Raw genomic sequence first — 27,261 nt, forward strand, 5'->3', positions numbered from 1 at the left:
TACACTCCTGGAAATGGAAAAAAGAACACATTGACACCGGTGTGTCAGACCCACCATACTTGCTCCGGACACTGCGAGAGGGCTGTACAAGCAATGATCACACGCACGGCACAGCGGACACACCAGGAACCGCGGTGTTGGCCGTCGAATGGCGCTAGCTGCGCAGCATTTGTGCACCGCCGCCGTCAGTGTCAGCCAGTTTGCCGTGGCATACGGAGCTCCATCGGAGTCTTTAACACTGGTAGCATGCCGCGACAGCGTGGACGTGAACCGTATGTGCAGTTGACGGACTTTGAGCGAGGGCGTATAGTGGGCATGCGGGAGGCCGGGTGGACGTACCGCCGAATTGCTCAACACGTGGGGCGTGAGGTCTCCACAGTACATCGATGTTGTCGCCAGTGGTCGGCGGAAGGTGCACGTGCCCGTCGACCTGGGACCGGACCGCAGCGACGCACGGATGCACGCCAAGACCGTAGGATCCTACGCAGTGCCGTAGGGGACCGCACCGCCACTTCCCAGCAAATTAGGGACACTGTTGCTCCTGGGGTATCGGCGAGGACCATTCGCAACCGTCTCCATGAAGCTGGGCTACGGTCCCGCACACCGTTAGGCCGTCTTCCGCTCACGCCCCAACATCGTGCAGCCCGCCTCCAGTGGTGTCGCGACAGGCGTGAATGGAGGGACGAATGGAGACGTGTCGTCTTCAGCGATGAGAGTCGCTTCTGCTTTGGTGCCAATGATGGTCGTATGCGTGTTTGCCGCCGTGCAGGTGAGCGCCACAATCAGGACTGCATACGACCGAGGCACACAGGGCCAACACCCGGCATCATGGTGTGGGGAGCGATCTCCTACACTGGCCGTACACCACTGGTGATCGTCGAGGGGACACTGAATAGTGCACGGTACATCCAAACCGTCATCGAACCCATCGTTCTACCATTCCTAGACCGGCAAGGGAACTTGCTATTCCAACAGGACAATGCACGTCCGCATGTATCCCGTGCCACCCAACGTGCTCTAGAAGGTGTAAGTCAACTACCCTGGCCAGCAAGATCTCCGGATCTGTCCCCCATTGAGCATGTTTGGGACTGGATGAAGCGTCGTCTCACGCGGTCTGCACGTCCAGCACGAACGCTGGTCCAACTGAGGCGCCAGGTGGAAATGGCATGGCAAGCCGTTCCACAGGACTACATCCAGCATCTCTACGATCGTCTCCATGGGAGAATAGCAGCCTGCATTGCTGCGAAAGGTGGGTATACACTGTACTAGTGCCGACATTGTGCATGCTCTGTTGCCTGTGTCTATGTGCCTGTGGTTCCGTCAGTGTGATCATGTGATGTATCTGACCCCAGGAATGTGTCAATCAAGTTTCCCCTTCCTGGGACAATGAATTCACGGTGTTCTTATTTCAATTTCCAGGAGTGTATATAGCCACTGCTCATGAAGTATATGGTTAAAGCCTCATGCACATTTCTTTCATTTTGCATAAGTTTTTAATTTCTGATAAACAGATCATCATAACATTTCTGTTAATGCTGACAGTAAACCTTCTCATGTTATTATTTAATTGTGATTTCTGGTTACACTTTTCATTTAAAACACTGTTTTCTGATTTCCGATAGCGGAGCATGTCTGGAGCGACTCTCAGATGAAGAATATGAGTTTTCAAAAGCATTGGCTGTTGTTGCTGTATTTCTGAGCAGCCCAAATGACAAACCAATAGGCTATTCTGAACCAGTGTTGACTTTGAATGAATTAACACCAGTAGTGATCAGGGCTCTGGGTGCATTGTGGCAGCATCTGGCACAATTTAAACTTCAGGATGGAATGAGTGCTGCAAGGTAGGACACCATTTTTTGTCAGCACAGTAATTAGAACAAAATAAAGTGATATTTATGTATTTTTAATGTTTGTAGCAATTAATTATTAAAAGGCATTCTTTGAAAGTGGGATACATCATCTTTGTTTATCTGTATTTCATACGTAACAACTTGTCTTTGCAGATGAACATAGTTGCTTAAAGAATTTAATGCAGATGTAAAATGAGCCACACACACTTAAACGCACACACAAAATTGACAGCATGTTGTTTTAAAATAAAACTGTCTTTTATTTTTTGGGGGAAGTGTAAATTCAAGGAACAAAGAAAATTGGAACAACTTGAAGATGAAAACCAGAAAAAGTGAATATCCTTGTTGGAGTTTATTAAAGCAGGGTAATTTTGGTGATCAGATAAACAATAAGAAAATATTTTCTTTCTTTATAATTGCAATAAATATGTGAAAGCCATTTAACACCTTGAATCAAATCTCTCAAACTTCCTGACACAATGTGCAAAAATGTTAAGTTTGATAGCCATGCAGAGGATTTTTTATAAGATTGAGCTTTGTGCTGTTGTTTAATATGCCTGTTTCATTTCCACCTATTCCTTTTCAGCTAAACATTACAATTGTTCCCTGTATCTAATTTTTCTTTCTCTCTTTCATTCAGTCAACACATATGTTTTAATTTTACACTTCTCAATTGGGGGGCACTGCAGTTATTGTAGGCATCTTCAGTGCCAGCTGGGAGGGTTTATGTGCCTCAGTGATGCTGAAGGCTATGCCGGCAGTAACATAGAGGTGGCAGGGCCACTCAAACCAGACAGGCCTCAATGGAAAGGCCTGATGATCCCGGGTTTCCCAAGCTGGAGACTGGGTAACACCGACAGACCTCTTCTACCATGAACTCTGGCCATATCTCAGGGGCCATCATTAGGTGCAGCGGAACTATGTTGTATGTCTTGGAAAACAGAGGTATACACCTCTGTAAAAAAGCCTCATACACAAGGTGAGCTATTTACTGATAGGGTAAATGGCTGTTGAGGTAAAAAAAGTCTCTAGTGGACAAACTCTGGGGCACTTGCTGTCCCTGTGTTGTGTAAGGTTTACTCAGGAACATGGGGCTCTGTCTGGATCAACATTTGTTTGCCTAGTGGCTCATGGAATTCCAATGGAAGACCTTGACTTGTTGGAAATTCAAACAGCATCTAACTAAATAAAATCCTCATGCCTCGGGTCTGTGAGAACACTAGCAAGGCAAATGGTAAAGGAACAGAAGAGGAGCTCCTGGAAGGAATTTGCAACTTCCATTAATCACTCTGCATGCACTGCATGAGTTTGGGAATCAGTAAGGTGGATTTCAGACAAGGGAAATACACATCCCCTTACCACCTTGTTGAGAAATGGAGTCTTGGTGCCCATGCCTAAAGACATAGCTCACATTCTAGCTGAACTCTTTTTTACTGTCACTGAGATGTTCCGTATGGCTATGGAGATGAGGCATGTCCGCTTCTTCTCGTGTAGTGAGGAGGTCCACAATCACCCATTGTCCTTGTGAGAACTGAAATCAGCTCTGTCTGCAACCAGAGATTCTGCTCCAGCATTGGATCAGACTCATTATGCTATGCTGTGTCATCTGTGCCCTGCAGCCAAAGGCAAGCTCAGTCAGATCTGGTTTGATGGACAGTACTCCACCACTTCAAAGAAGGCAATACTAATTCCATTATGGAAGACAGCAAGAATCATACCAGACCTAACAATTGCACTGTCCAATATTAGGGCATTCAGGTATCATCAGCAGCTAAGTTCAGAGGCTGTGTGCAGAGGCTGATGAACCATCACTCTAGATTGACTGGCATTACTTCTTGCTCAAAAGGCTCTGAAAACCTTAGCATTACCTCAGTCATTAGCTTTTATTGCAGTAATCCACTCCAACTTTTGGGCAGCTGTTCAGGATTCAGCCTCATGTGGCCAAGCCATTTGTGATAAATTTTAATGACTGTTTTACAGATCTTGTTATATGAGACTTCTGAATATACAGCCAGGGATGGAACAAATTGTTGCCTTAGTGTCTTCAGAGACCAAAGTGATTTAAGGCTTGATGCAGTACAAGAAAACTTGTACTCCAGATTATAACAGTATTATCAAATGAAAAGTTGCTACGGAGATGCTGAGTCGCAGTGTGGCTTCAGTTGCCTGAGACTGCATTCTTTGTGTGTGTGTGTGTGTGTGTGTGTGTGCGTGCATGTGTGTGTGCCTTACTGGCCGCAATATTAATTTTTTGACAGTCTTTTTGTTGTGCTTATCGGTGACTCAGTATCTCCACTATATGGTGAGTACCAACTTTCCTAATATTGTTACAGTCCGTCCTGGATTTTCCATTGTATTCCAGATTACATTTTTACGAATCTATTTAGTTCAATTTTAAGCACATACTACAGTTTTATCACTGTATATGCAGATGGCTTGCACCAAGGGAAAGCTCTATGTTCTTCAGCTTTTTTTCCTCAACAGTGTTTTCCAAGTATTCTTTCCAAAACACTTTACAAATTAAGATGTGGAATTATGTGAAATCGTGACAGACCTGAAGTGGATTCAAAGGTTTCTCGTCTGCTCTGGCTCACTCACTGTACTACTAGCAGTCCATCGCATTTATCCAGAAGACCATGTGATTCAGATAACTCATGCCACCTTACAGCAGATCCAACACTGAGGCAAGGGGGATTGTTTTTGCTGGGTGGAAGTAGTGGACGACAAGCTGCAGTCCCTCAAATTGACCGAGCAGACATGACAGATTTCATGCTAACCACACTGATGGAAGGAAGTGTTCAGCAAACTGTGCATTGGAAATTTCCTAGTGAGACATGGTTTCCTCCTCTAGTGGGAGGCTTCACCACGCTGTAAAGTTTGTGGTATGCCAATTTTGGTACAATGTGTTTTTTCTGTGTGGTTTTTGCATACTGTTATAAGGGCAACTCGCAGTTTGGCTGGAGATTTACCCTTCATTCTCACTGCCACCAACTCCAGTGTTACATAGGTTTTGAAGTTTTGTGAAGTCTCAGGCCTCATCCTTAAAGTGCTGTCAAGGGGAGGTCATCATGTTCTGAATGGCAGTTTGCCATTTTTATTAATGATTCTCACTGTCATAATTTAGTGCATCGTGATATTTTTTCATAATTTATGGGTGGTGAATTTTACTGCATTGTAAACAGCGCTAGCCTCCCCCCCCCTCCCCCAGCCCCCAGCCCCCTTCCTTCTGCCCTCTCCAGCCATCATCTAGCAAATGGCATCAATCCGTCAATGTCTTCCTTCATGTTTAAAAGATTGTGTTGGTCTCCAGAGACATTCTTTCATGCTCATATCATATAATTCTTCACAATTAACATATTTTTATCCTGTGTGTTTCTAGACTCACTAAACTCACTAATTTTGTCTTTCAACGTTCTCTGGTTCCTGCTTTAGTTCATGAAAGATGATCCTTTCACACTAAAAAAAAAAAAAAATTGTAAAAGCTTGTTATATTTCTGTATGGTTTTGGTGATTTGTCATACTTTTTTTTCGCCTTGGGTGAGTACTTTTTCAAAAAAGCTGTTTTGAACATAAACATTACTAATATAATATTTACAACTATGAGTGAGTGTGGAGATATGAAATATTGTTAAGACAGTATTTGTGTCATTTGTATAGGTTAACAAGTTTTACATCACTGGAAAAGCACTTGCAGTTGAGTGCAGCAGCCCTTCAGAATTTGGAGGTTTTTGCAAGCAGTAGTGGTGATGAAAGGGGGTCCTTGTTATCAGTAATGGATCATACACGAACTGCATTCGGGAAAAGGTCAGTTTCCCATTTTCTAGTTTTCTCAAGTGTCTGCCTGTTTCAGTTCTGAAATGTTTTTAATAGTTTATTGAGATTTGTATGCTGTTTATTAAGCAGCATAATTTCTGTCCTTGCTATTGCCACCAATATTGCCTCCACCAACAATGGTGTGCTTCTTGGCATTCAGCCAAGTTTATGTTTACATTTTCACACAATATTTTGATGGTCGACCCTCTGGCCTTCATCAGGAGCTGTGATTTACATTGGTATGAGTAAGCACCACATGAGCGCCAACCAATCAGGTGAGTACAATAACAGCACAACTCACCACACATGAAGAAGATGACTGAGTAGGTTGTTGAAATATTGTGCAAAAATAGAAAGGGGAACTTGGCTGAACACTCAGAAATACACCATTAATCAATCACACCAAGAAAACCTGAGGGATCACATTATCACCACCAGTACCATGCCCAGGCCTACACCCATGCCCACAGCCACCTCCACCTCAACCTGCATGTCCTTAAATAGATTTGACTATGGAAAGACATAAGTTAATAGTACACATAGTTTAATGAGCACCAGCAGGAATTTTTTTGAATCTCATTAAGCAGTTAAAAGGAATAACCTAATGTGGCCCATGTTGGACTGTGGTATGCAAACTGCAACTGTTTGACATAAAAAATAAATTTAAAAAATTATCTGTGTCAACCATTTTTATTTCCTTCCATAGTCTGTTTCAAGGGATACACCCTCATCTGCAGGTGGATCAGAAGTTTACCTTATAATCTTATTTGCTGCATATAACCAGTTGTCCCTTTTGAACTTCATTTTGAACAAATAAGATATAGTTTTCACTTATTATTGTAATATGTCATTGGGGTTATAAATTCTAAACAATGAACAGAATTACAGACAAGATGTTCCAGAAGAACCCTGTGGGTCATTAAATGACACGCAAACATGAAACGACTATACAAACAGTACAGGGATGTGTAGCTGTAGAAATTAAGTGCCTTGTGAGTAGTGTCTCAGCTTTATCATCGAGTATATTTTGTCCCTGTTTTCTGTTGTGAATAAAGATTTCAAGTTCTTGGCAGAGGTACAATTTGTGGCCTTTTCTTAGTTTATGAAGTGTTATTAGATTATTATCTATGGTGTCAAAAGCATATCCTGTGTCATTAATGTGAATAGCTTAGGCAGATTTATTAGGTACATTGTACACAATCGTATTTATGTTTGCCTGAAATCTGGCTTAGAAAATTTTTCTTGTCTGACCCACTTACTGTACTGGGCACTCATTACACTCTATTTTGTAAAAGCCTGAGTTCAAAAATTTGTCTTTGTTAAACTTTAAATTGTGTTGCAGTCCATTACATAATTTATTGTTGGTGGAAAAATAATCTTTTCTACATCTGCATCTACATCTGTATTCTGCAAACCACCGCAGGGTGCATGGCAAAGCATGTGTTCCATTGTGCTAGTTATTAGGGTTTCTTCCTGTTCCATTTATATATGAGGTGCAGGAAGAATGATTGTTTAAATGCTTTGTGTGTGTGGTAATTATTCTTATCTTGTCTCCACAACCCCTTTGTGGGTGAGACGTAGGGGGCTGTAGTATATTCCTAGAGTCATCATTTAAAGCCAGTTGTTGAAGTTTTGTTAGTAGACATTCTCGGGGTAGTTTCCCTCTATTTTTGAGAGTCTGCCAGTTAAGTTTCTTCAGTGTAACTGTAACAATCTACCATTGGTCAATCAAATCTCTGACATTTGTGCTGCCCTCCTCCATATACATTCAGAATCCCCTGCTAGTCCTATTTGGTACAGGTCTCTCACACTTGAGCAATATACTAGAATGGGCCACATGAATGATTTGTAAGCAATCTTCTTTGTAGACTGATTGCACTTCCCCAGTATTCTACCAATAAACCAAAGTCTACCAACTGCTTTACCCACAAATGAACCTATGAGTTGGCCAATTCTGACTCATTGATATTATAGTCATAGAATAATAAACTTTTTGTTTTGTGAAGTGCAAAATTTTACATTTCTGAACATTTAAGGCAAGTTGTTGCCAATCTTTTCACCACTTTGAAATCATATCAAGACCTGACTGAATATTTATGTAGCTTTTTTCAGACAGTACTTCATTTTAGGTAACCACATCATCTGCAAAAGTCTGAGGTAACTGTTAATATTGTATGCAAGGTCATCAATATACAGAATGAACAGCAAGAGTCCCAACACAACTCCCTAGGGCACACACTACGTCACTTTTATATCTGATGATGACACTCCATCCTGGATAACATGCTGTGTCCTCCATAATAAAAAAACCTCAACCCAACCACAAATTTCACTTGATACACAGTATGGTAGAACTTTGACAATAAACAAAGGTGTGGCACTGAATCAAATGCTTTTTTAAAATCAAGAAATGCTGCATCTATGTGACTGCTTTGATCCAAAGTGTATAGTACGACATGTGGGAAAAGTACAAGTTGGATTCCACATGATTTATGATATCGGAATCCATGGTGGTTGCTATGGAGGAGGTCATTCTGTTCAAGATACCTCATTTTGTTAGAGCTCAGAATATGTTCTAAGATTCTACAACAAATCAATGTCAAGAATATTGGATGGTATTGTGGTGGATCACTTTGACTACTATTCTTGTAGATGGGTGTAACCTGTCCTTTCTTCCAACTACTAGCACAGTTTTTTCTTTGAGGGGTCTATGATAGATAATAATTAGAAGAGGGGCTAATTCAGCCACAAATTCAATTTAGAATCTGATAGGGATTTCGTCAGCCCCTGGAACGTTGTTCAATTTTAACAATTTCAGCTGTTTCTCAACATCAGTGACACTAATACTGATTTCACTCATATTTTCAGTAGTTCAAGGATTAAATTGGGGCTATTCTCGTGAGTTTTCCTTTCTAAATTCTAAATGAATATTTGAAAACAGAGTTAAGCATTTCAGCTTTTGCTTTGCTACCCTCAATTTCAGTTCCTGTCTCGTTTGCTAGGGTTTGGACGCTAACTTTGGTGCCACTAACAGCTTTTACATATGACCAGAATTTGTGTGGGTTTTGTGAAATATTATTTGACAGTATCCTGCTATGGTAGTCACTGAAGGCTTCATGCAATGTTATCTTGACAGCCAAATATGTTTCATTCAGCATCTGTTTATCAGTATTCCTGTGCTTTGTTTTACACCTATTATGCAAGCTGTTCTACTGGGTACATATCTATCTAGCCATTAGTTCCTCTGTGTGCTCCTGCCCTGTGCTGAATGTTTCAAGTTTCTCATTGAGATATGAAACTTCTGGTTTTTTGTCTAGTTCAATGAACATATATATCTTCCTGCTGTTTTAGTTACCCTTTGTACTTTGATGCCACAACTGTCTCATGATCACTGATTCCAGTTTTGATGTGACATCCTCAGTGAGGTCAGGTCTGTTTGTTGCCATTAAATCAAATGTATTTGCATCATGAGTGGGGTTCCGAACTATCTGTTCCAGGTGGTTTTCAGAGAAGGCGTTTAGTAATGTTTCACAGGATGGCGTATTACGCCCACCATTAACAAAACTGTAATTTTCCCAGATGATTGTTGGTCGTTTAAAGTATCCACTGATGTTTACAGTATAATTGAGGTACTTATACACAAATCAATTGAGATGTTCTGTAAAGTTTCTGGTTACATTAGGAGATGCGTCTGGTGGGCAGCAGGAGGATCCAATTTCAATTTTACACCCACCCCTGATAGTGAGTCCTGTCCAAACAATCTCACATGCAGCTTCAGTTTCTATCTCATTGGATTTGAGTCTCTTGTTTATTGTGACAGATGTGCCACCTCCATTTCACATTAGCCTTCCTTTTGATATACACTTAAATTTCCCCCAAAATTTACATTATATGATCTCAGTTGACAATTTTGTGTGAAATGTCACCAAAGTAGAGAATGCATACTGTTCTGTGTGTGTGAGTGTGGCAATAACAATAATATGTCCACTTTTTTCCTGATAATGGTGACATCAAGAAAGCTTATTGAATTCTGACGTTCATATTCATACGTAAACTGAAAGTTCACCTGCACTCTGTTGAAACCTTGAATTAGTGCCTCTACTTCTTGCTTGCTTTCCCTCTCTTTTATTATTAATATGTCATTCACATTTTGTTTGTAGAACTTAATGTCTTGTTAACATTGCATGATACTGTTAAATAATTTTTGCAGTAATTTGTGTAGTAGACTGTTACACAACATAAAATTTAACAAAGACAAATTTTCCAAATGGGGATCTACAAGACAAAGGGCCCAGTGTAGAATGTGAGTTAGAATGGACAAAGCTACCAAACTAGGTTTCAGGAACACACAAATGCATTTAGGTACAAAATCCTAGCAAATCTGTCATAGCTACTCTCACTAATGACATAGGAAAGTCTTTTGACAGCAAAGAAAATAATTTACTAATACATCATAAACTAAACAATGGCTACAAACTATACCTCAAACAAGAACTTGAAATTAAAACATGAGCAGAACATGCTCAATGACGAAGCAGAAGTGGTAGCAATGAATATTTTTTTAGAAGCTTCTCATGCACAGTAAATGGCACAGGTAGTAACTTTTAATACCATCTGTTCTTTAGTGAATTAAATTATGAAAACAGCTCCCAAATCACCAAAGTGATAAATTAACAAATGTATTGCTGAAATATATTTCATCTTTTTTATTTATTTAAGCTGATATGATTTGGGCCATCAGATTCTCTTTTACACTGGACCAGGGATTCACACATACAGTACTTTTGTACATCATAGTTACCTTTCCACATCGCTGGCAATGGATTCTACACAATGCTGGTGGCTACTTTGAAGGACAGTAACAGGTGCAAACATGTAACTCTTTTGTATCGGTTGTGAATAAACAGTTGACACTATTTAAGTTCGAACCCTCGTATATTGATTTTTAAGTGTCATAGTACTGAGAGAGGACATAAAGTTGTTGATGCCTACCTTTGTTTCATTTTCCATAACAAAGGAAGATGGAAGATCATAATCTACATCTATCTACATCTACGTCCATACTCTGCAAGCCACCAGACGGTGTGTGGCTGAGGGTACCTTGAGTACCTCTATCGGTTCTCCCTTCTATTCCAGTCTCGTATTGTTCGTGGAAAGAAGGATTGTTGGTATGCCTCTGTGTGGGCTTTCATCTCTCTGATTTTATCCTCATGGTCTCTTCGTGAGATATACGTAGGAGGGAGCAATATACTGCTTGACTCCTCGGTGAAGGTATCTTCTCGAAAATTCAACAAAAGCCCATACTGAGCTACTGAGCGTCTCTCCTGCAGAGTCTTCCACTGGAGTTTATCTATCATCTCTGTAACGCTTTCATGATTACTAAATGATCCTGTAACAAAGTGCGCTGCTCTCCGTTGGATCTTCTCTATCTCTTCTATCAACCCTGTCTGGTACGGATCCCACACTGCTGAGCAGTATTCAAGCAGTGGGTGAACAAGCGTACTGTAACCTACTTCCTTTGTTTTCATAATTCATTTCCTTAGGATTCTTCCAATGAATCTGTCTGGCATCTGCTTTACCGACGATCAACTTTATATGATCATTCCATTTTAAATCACTCCTAATGCATACTCCCAGATTATTTATGGAATTAATTGCTTCCAGTTGCTGACCTGCTATATTGTAGCTAAATGATATGGGATCTTTCTTTCTATGTATTCGCAGCACATTACACTTGTCTACATTGAGATTCAATTGCCATTCCCTGCACCATGCATAAATTCGCTGCAGATCCTCCTGCATTTCAGTACAATTTTCCATTGTTAAAACCTCTCGATATACCACAGCATCATCCGCAAAAAGCCTCTGTGAACTTCCGATGTCATCCACAAGGTCATTTATTTATATTGTGAATAGCAACGGTCCTATGACACTCCCCTGCGGCACACCTGAAATCACTCTTTCTTCGGAAGACTTCTCTCCATTGAGAATGACATGCTCCGTTCTGTTATCTAGGAACTCTTGAATCCAATCACACAATTGGTCTGATAGTCCATATGCTCTTACTTTGTTCATTAAACGACTGTGGGGAACAGTATCGAACGCCTTGCGGAAGTCAAGAACCATGGCATCTACCTGGGAACCCTTGTCTATGGCCCTCTGAGTCTCGTGGACGAATAGCGCGAGCTGGGTTTCACACGATCGTCTTTTTCGAAACCCATGCTGATTCCTACAGAGTAGATTTCTAGTTTCCAGAAAAGTCATTATACTCGAACGTAATACGTGTTCCAAAATTCTACAACTGATCGACGTTAGAGATATAGGTCTATAGTTCTGCACATCTGTTCGATGTCCCTTCTTGAAAACGGGGATGACCTGTGCCCTTTTCCAATCCTTTGGAATGCTACACTCTTCTAGAGACCTACGGTACACCGCTGCAATAAATGGGGGCAAGTTCCTTTGCGCACTATGTGTAAAATCGAACTGGTATCCCATCAGGTCCAGCGGCCTTTCCTCTTTTGAGTGATTTTAATTGTTTCTCTATCCCTCTGTCGTCTATTTCGATATCTACCATTTTGTCATCTGTGTGACAATCTAGAGAAGGAACTACAGTGCAATTTTCCTCTGTGAAACAGCTTTGGAAAAAGACATTTAGTATTTCAGCCTTTAGTCTGTCATCCTCTGTTTCAGTACCATTTTGGTCACAGAGTCTCTGGACATTTTGTTTTGATCCACCTACCGCTTTGACATAAGACCAAAATTTCTTAGGATTTTTTGCCAAGTCAGTACATAGAACTTTACTTTCGAATTCATTGAACGCCTCTCGCATGGCCCTCCTCACATTACATTTCGCTTCGTGTAATTTTTGTTTGTCTGCAAGACGTTGGCTATGTTTATGTTTGCTGTGAAGTTCCCTTTGCTTCTGCAGCAGTTTTCTAATGCAGTTGTTGTACCACGGTAGCTCTTTTCCATCTCCTACAATCTTGCTTGGCACATACTTATCTAACGCATATTGTACGATGGTTTTGAACTTTGTCCACTGATCCTCAACACTATTTGTACTTAAAACAAAACTTTTGTGTTGAGCCGTCAGGTACTCTGCAATCTGCTTTTTATCACTTTTGCTAAACAGAAAAATCTTTCTACCTTTTTTAATATTTCTATTTATGGCTGAAATCATCGATGCAGTAACCACTTTATGATCGCTGATTCCCTGTTCTGCGTTAACTGTTTCAAATAGTTCAGGTCTGTTTGTCACCAGAAGGTCGAATATGTTATCGCCAGGAGTCGGTTCTCTGTTTAACTGCTCAAGGTAGTTTTCAGATAAAGCACTTAAAAAATGTTCACTGGATTCTTTGTCCCTGCCATCCGTTATGAACGTTTGAGTCTCCCAGTCTATATCCGGCAAATTAAAATCTCCACCCAGAACTATAACATGGTGGGGAAATCTACTCGAAATATTTTCCATATTATGCTTCAGGTGCTCAGTCACAACAGCTGCTGAGCAAGAGGGCCTATAGAGACATCCAATTACCATGTCTGAGCCTGCTTTAACTGTGACCTTCACCCAAATTATTTCACATTTCGGATCTCCGTCAATTTCCTTAGATACTATTGCACTTCTTATAGCTATAAACACGCCTCCCCCTTCACTGTCCAGCCTGTCTCTGCGGTATACATTCCAATCTGAGTTTAAATTTCATTACTGTTTACATCTGATTTGAACCAACTTTCTGGCCCTAGTACTATGTGGGTATTGTGATCGTTTATTAATGAGAACAGTTCTGGGACCTTTCTATAGATGCTCCTGCAGTGTACTATTAGCACATTAATGTTGTTATTTCCTGTTGCATTTTGCCTACTCCTACCTTGCCGTGTTTCAGGAGGCGTCTTGTCGGGCCTAGGGAGGGAATTCTCTAACCTAAAAAACCCACATGTGCACTCCACACGTACTCCGCTACCCTTGTAGCAGCTTCCTGCGTGTAGTGCACGCCTGACCTATTCAGGGGGACCCTACCTTTCTCCACCCGATAGCGGAGGTCGAGAAATTTTGCACCCCAGATCTCCGCAGAATCGTCTGAGCCTCTGGTTTAAGCCTTCTACTCGGCTCCAAACCAGAGGATCGCGATCGGTTCTGGGAACGATACTACAAATAGTTAGCTCAGATTCCACCCCGCGAGCGAGGCTTTCCGCCTTCACCAACTCCGCCAACTGCCTGTACGAACTGAGGATGACCTCTGAACCCAGACGGCAGGAGTCATTGGTGCCGACATGAGCAAAAATTTGCAGTCAGGTGCACCCAGTGCTCTCTATCGCCACCAGCAGGGCCTCCTCCACATATCGGATGAGACCCCCCGGCAAGCAGACAGAGTGAACACCGGCCCTCTTTCCCAACCTTTCCGCTATTTCCCTAAGGGGCTCCATCACCCGCCTAACGTTGGAGCTCCCAATAACTAATAAATCTCTCCCCCCGTGTGCCTCCTCGGACCTTGCTGAAGGGGCGGCCACATGTCCACTCACAGGCAGAGCGGGCGATGCCACATGCCCAGCCTCTACATTGACCCTCCGCCTCGTGCGCCGCGAACGCCGCTGAACCCGCCACTCCCCTTGGGGAGAGGGTGGCCCAACCGCGCAAGAGCTTTTGACAGTGTGTTCTTATAACTAAATTGTTGAAATCTGTAAGGTGTAAAAGTGTCTTTCTCTATTCTTGTAGTCTGGTTTGATGCAGCTCTCCACACTGGACTACACTGTGGAAATATACTGCAAGCGGTATATTATGTCTGAACATGCATAATGTATAATGTATTCAAACCGTAGTCTCCCTCTTTAACACGTTTCCGTGGATTTCGTGAAATATCTCGACAACTTCAGATTGAAAGACACTTATATCCTAGTGATCTACGGGAGTCAGTCGAGCTTATTGGGCAGAAATTTGGTGAGAAGACCACCGAACTCTTTAAGCATATCTTAACCTCAAAGTATTTTCTGTTTAATGGGGAATACTATGAGCAAACAGAGCGAGTCGCAATGGGCAGCCCACTCTCGCCGGTGGTCACGAATTTGTACGTGGACTACTTCGAGGAGGAATCCTTGGTGTCATCCAATTGGAAACCTACTTGTTTCTTCCGTTATGTCGATGACACGTTCGTCATCTGGCCCCATGGTAGGGACAAGCTCCTGTATTTCCTGACACACCTAAACTCCATACATCCAAACATCAAATTCACTATTGAGACCAAAGCAGAAGGAAGATTATCATTCCTGGACGTCATGGTCAAGAAAAGAGCTGATGGTAACCTGAGCCATGGTGTGTACAGGAAGAAAACACACACTGACCTGTACCTACATGCAGACAGCTGCCACCACCCTTCTCAGAGGAATGGAGTACTAAAAACACTAGTACACAGGGCACGCAGCATCTCAGACGCAGAGAATCTGCCCCAGGAATTGGAACACCTCAAAACCATGTTCCGAAAAAACGGGTACTCGGAATGGCAGATTAGACACACTCTCTGTCCCACCACCACAGCACAACCTGTGGAGACGGATGACATCATGGAAAAAGAGGTAGCCACTGGCTTTATTCCGTACAATGGTGCACTATCGGGGAAAATCGGCTGTATATTAAAGAAACACTGAGTTAAAACCACCTTTTTCCCGCCCAATAAAACACGGGCATTATTGGGAAGTGTGAAAGATGACCTCGGTTTGAGGAAGGCCGGCATATACCAAATTCCTTGTGAGTGTGGAAAGACTTATATCAGACAGACAGTACGCACCATCGAAGATCGTTGCCGAGAACATCACAGGCACAGTCAGCGGTAGCAGAGCACTGTTTGTCCAAGAAACACGAGATGGATTATGAGCATACCGAGATCCTGGCTCAGACCTCTAAATATTGGGACAGCGTTATAAGGGAGGCTATCGAAATTCACACCAGGGAAAATCTTATCAACTGAGATTGCGACTACAATCTCAGCAAGGCTTGGGATCCAGCATTGAATATAATTAAGAAGACTCTCAGCAAGAAGTATGAAGTGGCGACCAGGGCATATGTAGCAAGCACATCGACGCTACGACAGATTTCAATGCCCACGTCTTCGCAATCGCGGGCGCACGGGTGCGGATGGCGGAGAGAGCAGCCCGTGGGGGGAGGGGATTTAAATCGGCCGCCCGCCCTCAGGAGCTCAGTTCGTCAGCGCACCTGATGATGGCGACATGTCTGATCGCCAAAATATTGTGCCCGTTGGACACTATGAACCGGCAGTATACCTGTGGACGGTTTGAGCAACAAATACGCCGGGAGAAACTGAAGAATCACATCCAAATTTAACACCTACTGCTTTTTTTATTTCATTTGTATCTTTGCATTTTATATAACTTCATCTTCATAATATTTTCCTCTACAAGTAACAGCAGCACAGTTTTCCTATTCTTTCAAAACCTAGTTATAAGATATAATTTTTAAAACATGTGGCATTTGTGATAACACCATAGGTTCTGGATGGTGCAACCTTCTATAATAATTTTACTGTATGTTCTCAATAACCATTCAGATGCAGTTACATTATACTTAATAACTTTAGACTTTCGTACATTTTATATGTTGTGACTTGAAATATTGTATCCCGGCTAAGACACAAGTTGAAAATATGGTCACTATTTTTTATTTACTTAAATTTGCCATATTTCGTGACAGTACCTTTTCCGTTAGACGTTTGCAAGGCGATATTAGTCTTGGCTTCAGTTGTCTAAGTATGATTCCACAATGCATCTTTGTCGGCTGCAGAAAAGACGTGGTTCAACGTGTTTGCCTCATTTTGGTGTTTCAAATACCATTTCTTCAAATGTAGATTCTTTTTTTTATGGTTAATACAAAAAAAATAGTAACATAATTCAAAATTATTTATGACTGTGACCTTCACATTGTTCTTCCGTAAACACGCACCAAGAGTTAGCTGCCGACTGACTATAGTCAAAGACGACTCCAGCGTCAAAGACATTTTACACAACACACAAGCTTCCACTTGTAATCAGTCTCTTTGCTATTCTTCGACACATTTACTAATAGTAATCAATATGCTTTCACTCTCAAAAATATAAGTAAATTAACATATAATAAGGCAAATTACAATAAATTCTGACAAAAAGTATATAAAAAAAAATTACAATTTGGTATTGACAAATACAGTAAAAAAAATAACATCTCCCAGATCCATTACAGACTCATTCTGTCTCTTAAACTTCCCACATTCAAGCCATACAAACATGACATTTTCTTTCATTTTCAATAATTCCCTATTTGATTATTCTCTGTAAGTCTCAAAATACTAAGTATTCTACCTTTGCAGAAATTATCAATAACACCTCTTTCCTCAGTATACCTACTTTCACAGTGATAATGTTCCTATATATGTTACACCTCCCTCTCAACACAAGTGGGGGTCCTCCTTCTTTGACACATGAACCCTGTTTCTTATTATACTACATATATTAGGGTACAGCATCCGAGTTAAATTTTTGTACTTTTCTCTCTCCTATATGTATTTATTATACTGAGATAAACTTACTCCTTCTGTATAAATACACATACCTAGTTGCAGGGGTTTACCTTAGGTCTGTCCTCATTAGCCAGCAATCATTTTAAATGATATACAGATATGTTATTTTAGTTAGCATTTAATGTTAGTAAATTATTCATTATAATATTTGTATTAATGCTAATGAATTATTCATTATAATATTTATATTACCAAGAAATGATGCTAACCTTTTTGCTGTGATGGCAAGTAAGTATATTTTAATACAATATTTGTGGTAGCTCATGTCAAGTGCTGTGTCTAACCTTCTCCTTGTCAACATGGCATTGTTAAAAATACTTGAAGTGAAATCATACTGCAGTGTTTAATAATAACATAATATCAATAACTTTAGTAATAAATAAAACTTTAATAATACAGTATTTTTAGGGAAAAGTTTCCTTTAGTGAATACATTCTTTACTTAACCATTCATTACATTCAACAAAATGTGGCTTCACAAATTTTTGAGATATTCGAGCATATCTTAGTTGGGTTTAAGTTGACTATTTTGTGTAACTTGGTGTCTTATAATGCTTGCGAGAGGAAATTAACTGTTGTGATTCAACTCAGAGCAAAGGAAAGTATCCTAGTGACAACAGTAAGATGCTTGACTTAAACTGTTGTGTGGTAGCAGTGTACTGATTTATAAAAGGAAATGTATAAGCAAAGTAATTGTAATTACTATGATATATTTCATATTGAAAGTAATGTGTCACAGTTAATTCAGTGACTAACAACCTCGGAATTCTGTGGATACAGTACTCTTTTAACATACACTAAATGTGACACTCACTTAAGTTGATAGGTAGGTGTAGCAGAAGAAAATGTACTTGAAGTATATTTTGAGATATTCAACAAATTCAAGCATATCTCAGTTGGGTTTCAGTTGACTATTTTGTGTAACTTGGTGTCTTATAATGCTTGCAAGAGGAAACTAACTGTTGTGATTCAACTCAGAGCCCTTCTAACAGCCGTGTACTGCAAGTCTCTAGAGGAATGGAAGGTTCCAAATGATTGGAAAAGAGCACAGGTCGTCCCAGTCTTCAAGAAGGGTCGTCGAGCAGATGCGCAAAACTATAGACCTATATCTCTGACATCGATCTGTTGTAGTATTTTAGAACATGTTTTTTGCTCGAGTATCATGTCATTTTTGGAAACCCAGAATCTGCTCTGTAGGAATCAACATGGATTCCGGAAGCAGCGATCGTGTGAGACCCAACTCGCTTTATTTGTTCATGAGACCCAGAAAATATTAGATACAGGCTCCCAGGTAGATGCTATTTTCCTTGACTTCCGGAAGGCGTTCGATACAGTTCCGCACTGTCACCTGATAAACAAAGTAAGAGCCTACGGAATATCAGACCAGCTGTGTGGCTGGATTGAAGAGTTTTTAGCAAATAGAACACAGCATGTTGTTATCAATGGAGAGATGTCTACAGACGTTAAAGTAACCTCTGGCGTGCCACAGGGGATTGTTATGGGACCATTGCTTTTCACAATATGTATAAATGACCTAGTAGATAGTGTCAGAAGTTCCATGCGGCTTTTCGCGGATGATGCTGTAGTATACAGAGAAGTTGCTGCATTAGAAAATTGTAGCGAAATGCAGGAAGATCTGCAGCGGATAAGCACTTGGTGCAGGGAGTGGCAACTGACCCTTAACATAGACAAATGTAATGTATTGCGAATACATAGAAAGAAGGATCCTTTATTGTATGATTATATGATAGCGGAACAAACACTGGTAGCAGTTACTTCTGTAAAATATCTGGGAGTATGCATGCGGAACGATTTGAAGTGGAATTATCATATAAAATTAATTGTTGGTAAGGCGGGTACCAAGTTGAAATTCATTGGGAGAGTGCTTAGAAAATGTAGTCCATCAACAAAGGAGGTGGCTTACAAAACACTCGTTCGACCTATACTTGAGTATTGCTCATCAGTGTGGGGTCTGTACCAGATCGGGTTGACGGAGGAGATAGAGAAGATCCAAAGAAGAGCAGCGCGTTGTGTCACAGGGTTATTTGGTAACCGTGATAGCGTTACGTAGATGTTTAGCAAACTCAAGTGGCAGACTCTGCAAGAGAGGCGCTCTGCATCGCGGTGTAGCTTGCTCGCCAGGTTTCGAGAGGGTGCGTTTTTGGATGAGGTATCGAATATATTGCTTCCCCCTACTTATACCTCCCGAGGAGATCACGAATGTAAAATTAGAGAGATTAGAGCGCGCACGGAGGCTTTCAGACAGTCGTTCTTCCCGCGAACCATACGCGACTGGAACAGAAAAGGGAGGTAACGACAGTGGCACGTAAAGTGCCCTCCGCCACACACCGTTGGTTGGCTTGCGGAGTATAAATTTAGATGTAGATGTAGATGTAGATGTTGGACAGTAGAAGAGGAGGCCTGTTGTACAGGAAACAAAATGTGAAGACCTGCAATGATCCCCTTGGGTCATTGTAGGTGTTACTCTACAAAATTCACCAGAATGTGAATCCTCTGAGGTCTGTAAATGTAACAGCATGGTGGCAGTGATATAGAAAAGTGTATCATAAAATACACCTATTGACTGATTTATAATGCTTTTCCTAATACAGCCCAAGGCCTCAAACCTTCTAATTAAAATCATCTTTCTTATTTATTCTGAATTCCCTAATAATATTTAAATTCCTTATTGGCTGTAACATATGGTTTAACTTATATGTATGACTGAACCATATTCTATTTATCTTGTCAATAATCTCCTCTATTAGTGCTACTGTTAAAGTAGTAGTATCTACTGTAGTGTTGGTAATATCTAATTTTGCGTTTAATTCAATCAGCCTTAGTTGTATCTAACAGTGGAAAGTCCAGGTTAACAATTACAAAACTGGTAAATTGCTGCTCACCATAAAGATGACACATTGAGTTGCAGACAGGTGTAATGAAGAGACTGTTACATGCTGAGCTTTCAGCTAAAGCCTTTTTCAGAAAAAAAAGGAAAACACACACCTCCACACTAACAAGCACACGTCACACACATGTTTCTGTCCTCAATTGATGCTAGCAATATCACAATGTTTGCAGATGACACAAGTGTAGTGACAGCCAGCAAAACCTCCACTGACGTAGAGTTAAATGCCAACCAAGCACTTGCAAATGCTCTGAACTGGTTCACAGCAAATTTTCTAGCAATAAACCTCAGTAAAACAAATTACATGCAGTTCCAATCCAATTGCATAAGCCCAGAAGAGATTAACATTGCACATGTGAGCCAACAGTTACAGAATGTTCAGTGCACAAAGTTCCTAGACATTCACAAAGATAACTGGCTCACCTGGGAATTCCACATACAGCAAACACTAAAAAAGCTTAGCTCAGCGACATTTGCCATCCGAATAATCTCCAAAATTGGAGACATCAACATATCAAAGTCTGCATATTTTGGCTACTTTCATTCAGTGATGTGCTATGGAATAATCTTTTCGGGCAACTCGCCACTTTAAAAAAAAAAAATTGTAAGCCAGGAAAAAGTAGCCCGAATTATATGTAGTGTTCCTCCAAGAACCTCATGTCGCAATCTTTTTAAACAGTTAAGTATATTAACCACTACCTCACAATGTCTCCTCTCAATCATGGCTTCCACACTTCTCAATTCCTCTGAATATGAAACAAATGAGGCATACCATCATTATAACACAAGACGGAAAGGTGATATGCACTGTGAACAGAAAAATCTCTCTCTGGTACAAAAAAGGGGTAAAGTACACAAGTACAAAAATTTTTAACGCACTTCTGAGTAATATAAAGTGTCTCGAAGAAAAGAAAATGCTATTAAAAAAAAGCTAAAGGAATTGCTCCTGGAAAAATGTTTCTACTCTTTAGATGAATTCTTCAGCAGAGATAAATAATTTGAGTAATAATTCAGATTATTTCCTTTGTCATTGTTACCTGTATTGTTTTTTATCACTATTGTATTTTTGTATTGTATTGTTTATTATCTCGATTATATTAATGTATTCTACCAGTTTTGAATCATTCATCCACCATGTGTTATATACCAGTATGTATTGTATTGTATTGTATTGTATTGTACGCTATCTAAATTGTATCTGCTTTGACTCGTTCCACATCCATGTGTAATCACACCATACTGGATCTATGGAATATGTATCTCAAATAAAATAAAATAAATAAAATCTCTGGCCACACTACAACTGTTGCAATGAATGAAAACAGCAGTCTGAAGTGGACCAGGGTAGGGGGAGGGATAGCAGGGTATGGGTGGGGGGAGGAAAGAGAGCTGTCTGGCAGAGCATGCAGGGACTAGAAGGTGGCAGGAGAAGGCTGCCAGAGAAAGTGTTGCGAAGCTGTGTGGGGGAGGGGGTTGGGGAAATGAGGAGTGGAAAAATAGAGGAGCAGAGAGGGGAAAAGAATAGTGAGTGTGTTGGCAGAGTGGCACACAGTGAGGGTGAGGGGATGTGAATTGGGGGCAGCTGACAGGACAGGGGGTGAGTGGAAACTGTTGGGTGGAGGATGAGTCCAGTATAATCTACTGTCCCCACACTCTCCACCCAACAGTTTCTGCCATCTCCGTCCTGTCATATTCTCCCAATTCACTTCCTCTGATACCCATTCCACACCACCTTCTGTCAATGCATCCGCCAGTAATTTCCCCTGTGTGATCCTCTCCTTTTCTGTTCCCTTCCTCCTCCATCAGAGTCTCCCACTGCTTCACCTGGCAGGCCCTGCCCCACACCAGATTACTGCTTTTGTTCAATACAACAGCAGCAGTCTGGCCAGAAAGGCCACATTTAGGTTATTCTTTGTCAACATTAATTGTATCTAGCATGCATTTAAATGAGTATTTAACTGCTTTAACTTGTTATTGTTTTGGGCTATTTCTGCTTTCAAATAAGCACTTAACTATTCTGTTTTAGCATTTAGTGCAGACGTAACTCTGAGCCTTTACTCCACCTTTCTAGTTATTATTGGATTACAGTTAAAACAATAGTAAGTGTACAATAATGCTGTCCCTTATTTGAGAAATATTTGGTTTTGGCATAAATACAGGTTCTCAAAATTTATTGAACAGCATGACACATCATGATACTGAATGAGCCATGTTGCTACTATTTGGCGAGCCTGTGTGGTTGTCAACTATTGAGCAACTACCTCTTAGTTGCTACACAGTTCTGTGCACCACTTAAAACAGTCGTCATTCATAACAGTTACTGGCTGTCTTTATATTCTTCTTTGGAGTCTGTTATACCATTAACTTTAGTTATGATTTATCAGCAATATATTCTTCTGTAATAGTTGGCTTTGAGTGTGTGTATCTAACAGTGCAATTCTTGACAATCAGTTGTTTTCTTGGTTGTCAGTGACAAATGCACTATTTTACAACCAGAATAAAAAATGCTTGTGTAAAAGTACAAAAAAGTTGAATATGTCCTGGGCAGAGTTATGGAGGTAAAAGAAGGCAACTAGGTTTTTGACTTATGTGGCAGCTTCAAAGACATTTAAATCAAAACTTCTTTATCTATACATGCTTTTGTACTTGTTAGTATTAATACCCATCTCATTGTGTCAAGTAAGTAATGTGATACATGGTGGAATGTTGTATAACATGTCACATGCAATCATGCCATCCACTGTGACATTTGTCATTAGTGCAATATGACAAACTCTATGAAAGTTTTGGGTGAATGCATCCCCACTCTGGAATACTTCCTATTATAGTTGTACCCCCATCCTTGGATGCTTCTTATTGTAGATGCATCCCACTCTCTAGAAAAAACAAAAATTTGTGTCTATTTGTTCTTACACTCCTAACCATACATGTCGCAAGTGGTGGGTTTGGAGGAGAAATGATCCTCAAGGAGGGGATGGGAATTGACCCCCCCCCCCCCCAACTTAGGAATAAAAAAATTAGTTGAGGATTTAACCCATTGACCAGTTAACTGATATGCTCATTTTCTGATTGTTCTTATCAGTGTTTTAGTTATCTATTTCTCTTCCAGCAGTAATCGCTCTGAGACCTGGTGGAACCAGGGCATCAAAATGTAATGTTCCTGTTGGCTATTTTCAAAGTTTAGCTTTCATCTTGAGCAGTGAATGCTACATATTGTTCTGCTCACCTTTAGTCAGCTGTAGATGTGCCAGCTTGTGGAACTCTTCAGCACACACACACACACACACACACACACACACACACACACACACACACACACAGATATGGAATTATTACATGTCATACATATTACTCAGTCGACTTTTCCAGTTCATTGACACAAGTTACAACCCTCAGTCGCTAGAGGGCTGCTGTAATCGAGTTTCGAATTCAAAGAGTTCGGCCACTTGGAGGACCCTCTCTTTCAGAATGATATTGCCAGATGACCCACGAGTGCTGCGACACCTGCAACAATGCTACACCTTATTCTCACTGTCATCGATCATCCCCCTTTCAGTCTTGACTTAGCGCCATCCATTTTTCAACTGTTTCCAAAACTTAAAGAATATCTTCGAAGACTTCATTTTGATAGTGAGGAAGTAGTGCAAACAGAGATGAGGTTGTGGCTCCATCAACAAAGTTGAACATTGTACAGCGACAGTATTAACATACTGGTCTCATGTTGGGAGAAATTTATTCATCACCAGGGTGGCTGTCTTGAGAAATAAATATGTAGACATGAAGAATAAAGATGTAGAAAGATAAAAATGTGTGTTTTGTTTAAAAAGCTTCAAGACTTTAAACATAAAAATATGAGTGCATTACTTTTGAGCAAACCCTCATACTTTCATCTTCATAACAGAACCTCATGATTCAAAATCAGAATTACATATCTCAAGTTGACAGTTCTAAGTGTCAGCAGTGAATAACAATTAGAGCACAATCTTACTTCATCTTCCGGAGTTGATCCCAATTTTGTTCAGCGTGGCTTTTATTCTGGACTGATACTGTACTCAGACGTGGACCAGAGATAGTGCTAGTGTACACAAATGCGCACACAGGTGCTTCATCTTGGAAAGTTACTACTGTTACTGTCCCAGATTGAAGACATGCATTCTCTCTCGACGTGACTTGTCACATGCAACCCTGATATGTCATGCACCATTTCTGTAGCCTAACAGAGCCACATCTGCTCTCTGACAATTTTCTGTACAACATCTAGCTGGTGTGCCTCCAGGCTCTGATACAGGCAACTGCAGCTCCTCACTGATACTGCATCTCACTGACAGTGTGCATGGGATGCTGACCTCCTTGCTTGTGACTGGTGATGCCACATACCAACTGTATCCCCACCTGGCACAGTCATCTGATTGTCATGCTGCCATCCACCCCACCCTGATGACCCCTCATTGTTTGATGTGCAACTATGGCTTCACCAGCTATTCCTCTCTCTGCCAGACTGTAGCACAGTGCCCAACAGCTGGAACTATCTATGACATTCTCTCCTGCCTCAGTGTGAGCATGGCAATGCTGCAAGTGATCATGGCCTGCCTTGATTCTGACTGTTGATGTGCATGCAGCACTAGCCAGTGCTGCAACTGGCTACAGCTGCCACAGCTCCAGCTGCCCTGGTGATGGCTCTAGCAACAAGGCTAATCTCTTCTAATGCCATGAGCACTTCAGCCTGGACATTGCTAAGTGCAGGGAGCCCTGCTCATGGCACCCAAACACAAAGGTATGCCTAGCTGCAGCTCAGTCTCCCAGCACTTGTTCGCCATGACACTCGCTCCACCACATTGTTCCTGATCAGCACTCCAAGTTGTCTATATTCCCGCAGCAGCTCATTCGTGACCCTGGTCCTGTCTCAATCATCCTCATGAAGGCAGTGAATAACTCCACAAACACAGCTACGGCATACATCATCACATTCCCAAGCTTGACCTGCAATGAGGCTCCTATGAATCTTCACCCTCGCCGGCCCCATTGTTGGAGTAGACTTCATCAGGCACTACTGCCTGTTCTGATGTGCAGCCTGGCACGTCTTTGGCAGTGATATCGGGAGATCAACGAAATGCACCACTTGTTTCAGTGTTATCTGCAATGTGAAGCAGGTGGCATATTCTGGTCCGTACACTGACCACCTGCATAGTTTCCTGCCCTCACATGCACCTTGGGAGGTCCACTGGGTGTCACCCGTTCACCATACCAAGAAGAAGGGTGGTTCCTGGTGACCATGCAGTAACTACTGGAAGCTAGATACCTCTACCATCCCAGAATGGTACCTGGTGCTGCCTACAGCTACAACAGTACTGCCTGCAAGGCAATCAAATACTTTCAACTGTTGATGGAGGCCCTTTAGTTCACAGGCTCCACTGCCACAAGCCTATAATGTTTGCCCTCTCGAAAGACTCTGACCACAGCTCATGTCAACTCTGGCAGCAGTTTTTCATATCTGAATTTGCTACTGGGATATGTCATGTCGCTGGAACTGACAAGGTTGTCACTGATTGCATCAGCCACATCTGCACTGTTGCTTTGTCCCTGGTGTACAAGGCACTTAGCACTGTCTAGGAACATGACCCAGAACTTGCCCACTTCTGCACTAATGTCACTTCCAGGCTCTGTCTTCAGTGTACATCAGCCCTTATTCAGTCACTTCTCTGTACAGCTGACCTGCACTTGACATGGAGCTACCATCCTACCACAAATGGCGTGGTGGCACGGCTCCACTGTACCGTGAAGGCTGTCCTCTCCTGCCACAACAACAGGTGAACTGTTGTCCTGCCACAGGAACTTACCAGCCTCTGCATGTCTCAAAAGACTGACCTGGAAACATCAGCCACTGACCTTGTTTACAACCATGCTACGCCAGTGCCATCCCTGACTCAACAGCCACCTACAACACTGGAGCTAGCATAGATGACTCCCAGGACACTCATGTGCCTGCCCCTCTATGTCTTCTGCAGTGTATGCCCAATAGAGCCATTTCCCATCTGCCGTCATCAGTGGATGGTTAGACCCATGATGCCATAGCACCCCTGTGTTACTGCCACAGTGGCATTATTTCATGCATTCCCAGTGGCGCACCCTAGACATGCCACCATCTATAGTCACATTGGAGGCACTGGCAATTCACCTTTGCAGTAACTGGCGTGTACGTTTTAAATTGCTCTATGCCCTTGCCTCAACCCCCCCACACTGGGGACCACACCCAGTGCCTGTTCATCACTGCATGTGCAGAACTGGACACAGCCTCAGGCCAACCCACCCTGCCACACCCCGCCCTGAGTATCAGCACTAGTGATGGCTGGCAACTCTGCCCACCTCACACCTAGTGTCTCAACATCTAGTGTCTACCTCCATCAAATGACTAGCACCTGCAGTATTGGTGCCACCATCCATGGCCTCAACGCTATCACAATACCAGTACCAGCCATCTTGTTGCCTCCTCGCTCATCATCTGTGCTCAACTGTCACGGAGAGGGGGGAGAGAGTGGTACGGGGGGGAGGGGGGGGGGGTAGGAGCGGGTGGTGGGAAGACTGTGTGTTGGTCCTTCACCATACATCAGTCTTAGCAGTTCCATATATTCCTAGCTCTTTATGGCCATCAACTACGGCTGTATATTTCTTTCTTTGTGTGCATACTTCCACTCAAAGCTGTCAATTATGCTGTGCTACCAGATACCCACCTACTACGGTGTCTGGCTACTGTTGCAAAGAGAACAGCTCTATTCCTAGCGAGGCTTCCACTAGCCACGTGGTGGCACACTTTGTACTGAAATACTCCTTGTAAATTTCTATGACTCAATGAGCTGCACCATCTCTATATCTTCTGCATAGCCCAGTATGTAAATCTATGTTTGACAGTGTAAGATGTTATGACAGCTGAGAGTTAGTGCCCCTGTGGGTACTGTCTGAGTTCTGAGCTCCGCCCATTACTGCTGGTACACTCATGTGATAACCACGTGCCTTTCCTTTGGAATTGTCATGGCCAGTTCTTCCATGAGAGACAGAGATGTGCCGTGCATTGGTAAAATTTGTGTTGTGTTGGTGGGTACTCTGGGATGAGGTAGAGACTTTATTCTGTGTTC

General features: G+C 41.8%; 1 protein-coding gene across 1 annotated transcript in view; it reads left to right on the forward strand.

Annotated features, from left to right (window-relative positions):
• The window catches only part of LOC126251586 (DNA mismatch repair protein Msh3-like), a 363,938-nt gene that overhangs the window by 95,605 nt on the left and 241,072 nt on the right, over window positions 1–27,261 (forward strand). Inside the window, exons 8-9 of the mRNA XM_049952118.1 lie at window positions 1,623–1,841; window positions 5,508–5,654. Coding sequence (XP_049808075.1) covers window positions 1,623–1,841; window positions 5,508–5,654 — 366 coding nt within the window. The remainder of the gene's footprint in view (window positions 1–1,622; window positions 1,842–5,507; window positions 5,655–27,261) is intronic.

The sequence above is a fragment of the Schistocerca nitens genome, chromosome 4, assembly GCF_023898315.1.
Source record: "Schistocerca nitens isolate TAMUIC-IGC-003100 chromosome 4, iqSchNite1.1, whole genome shotgun sequence".
Lineage (NCBI taxonomy): Eukaryota > Metazoa > Arthropoda > Insecta > Orthoptera > Acrididae > Schistocerca > Schistocerca nitens.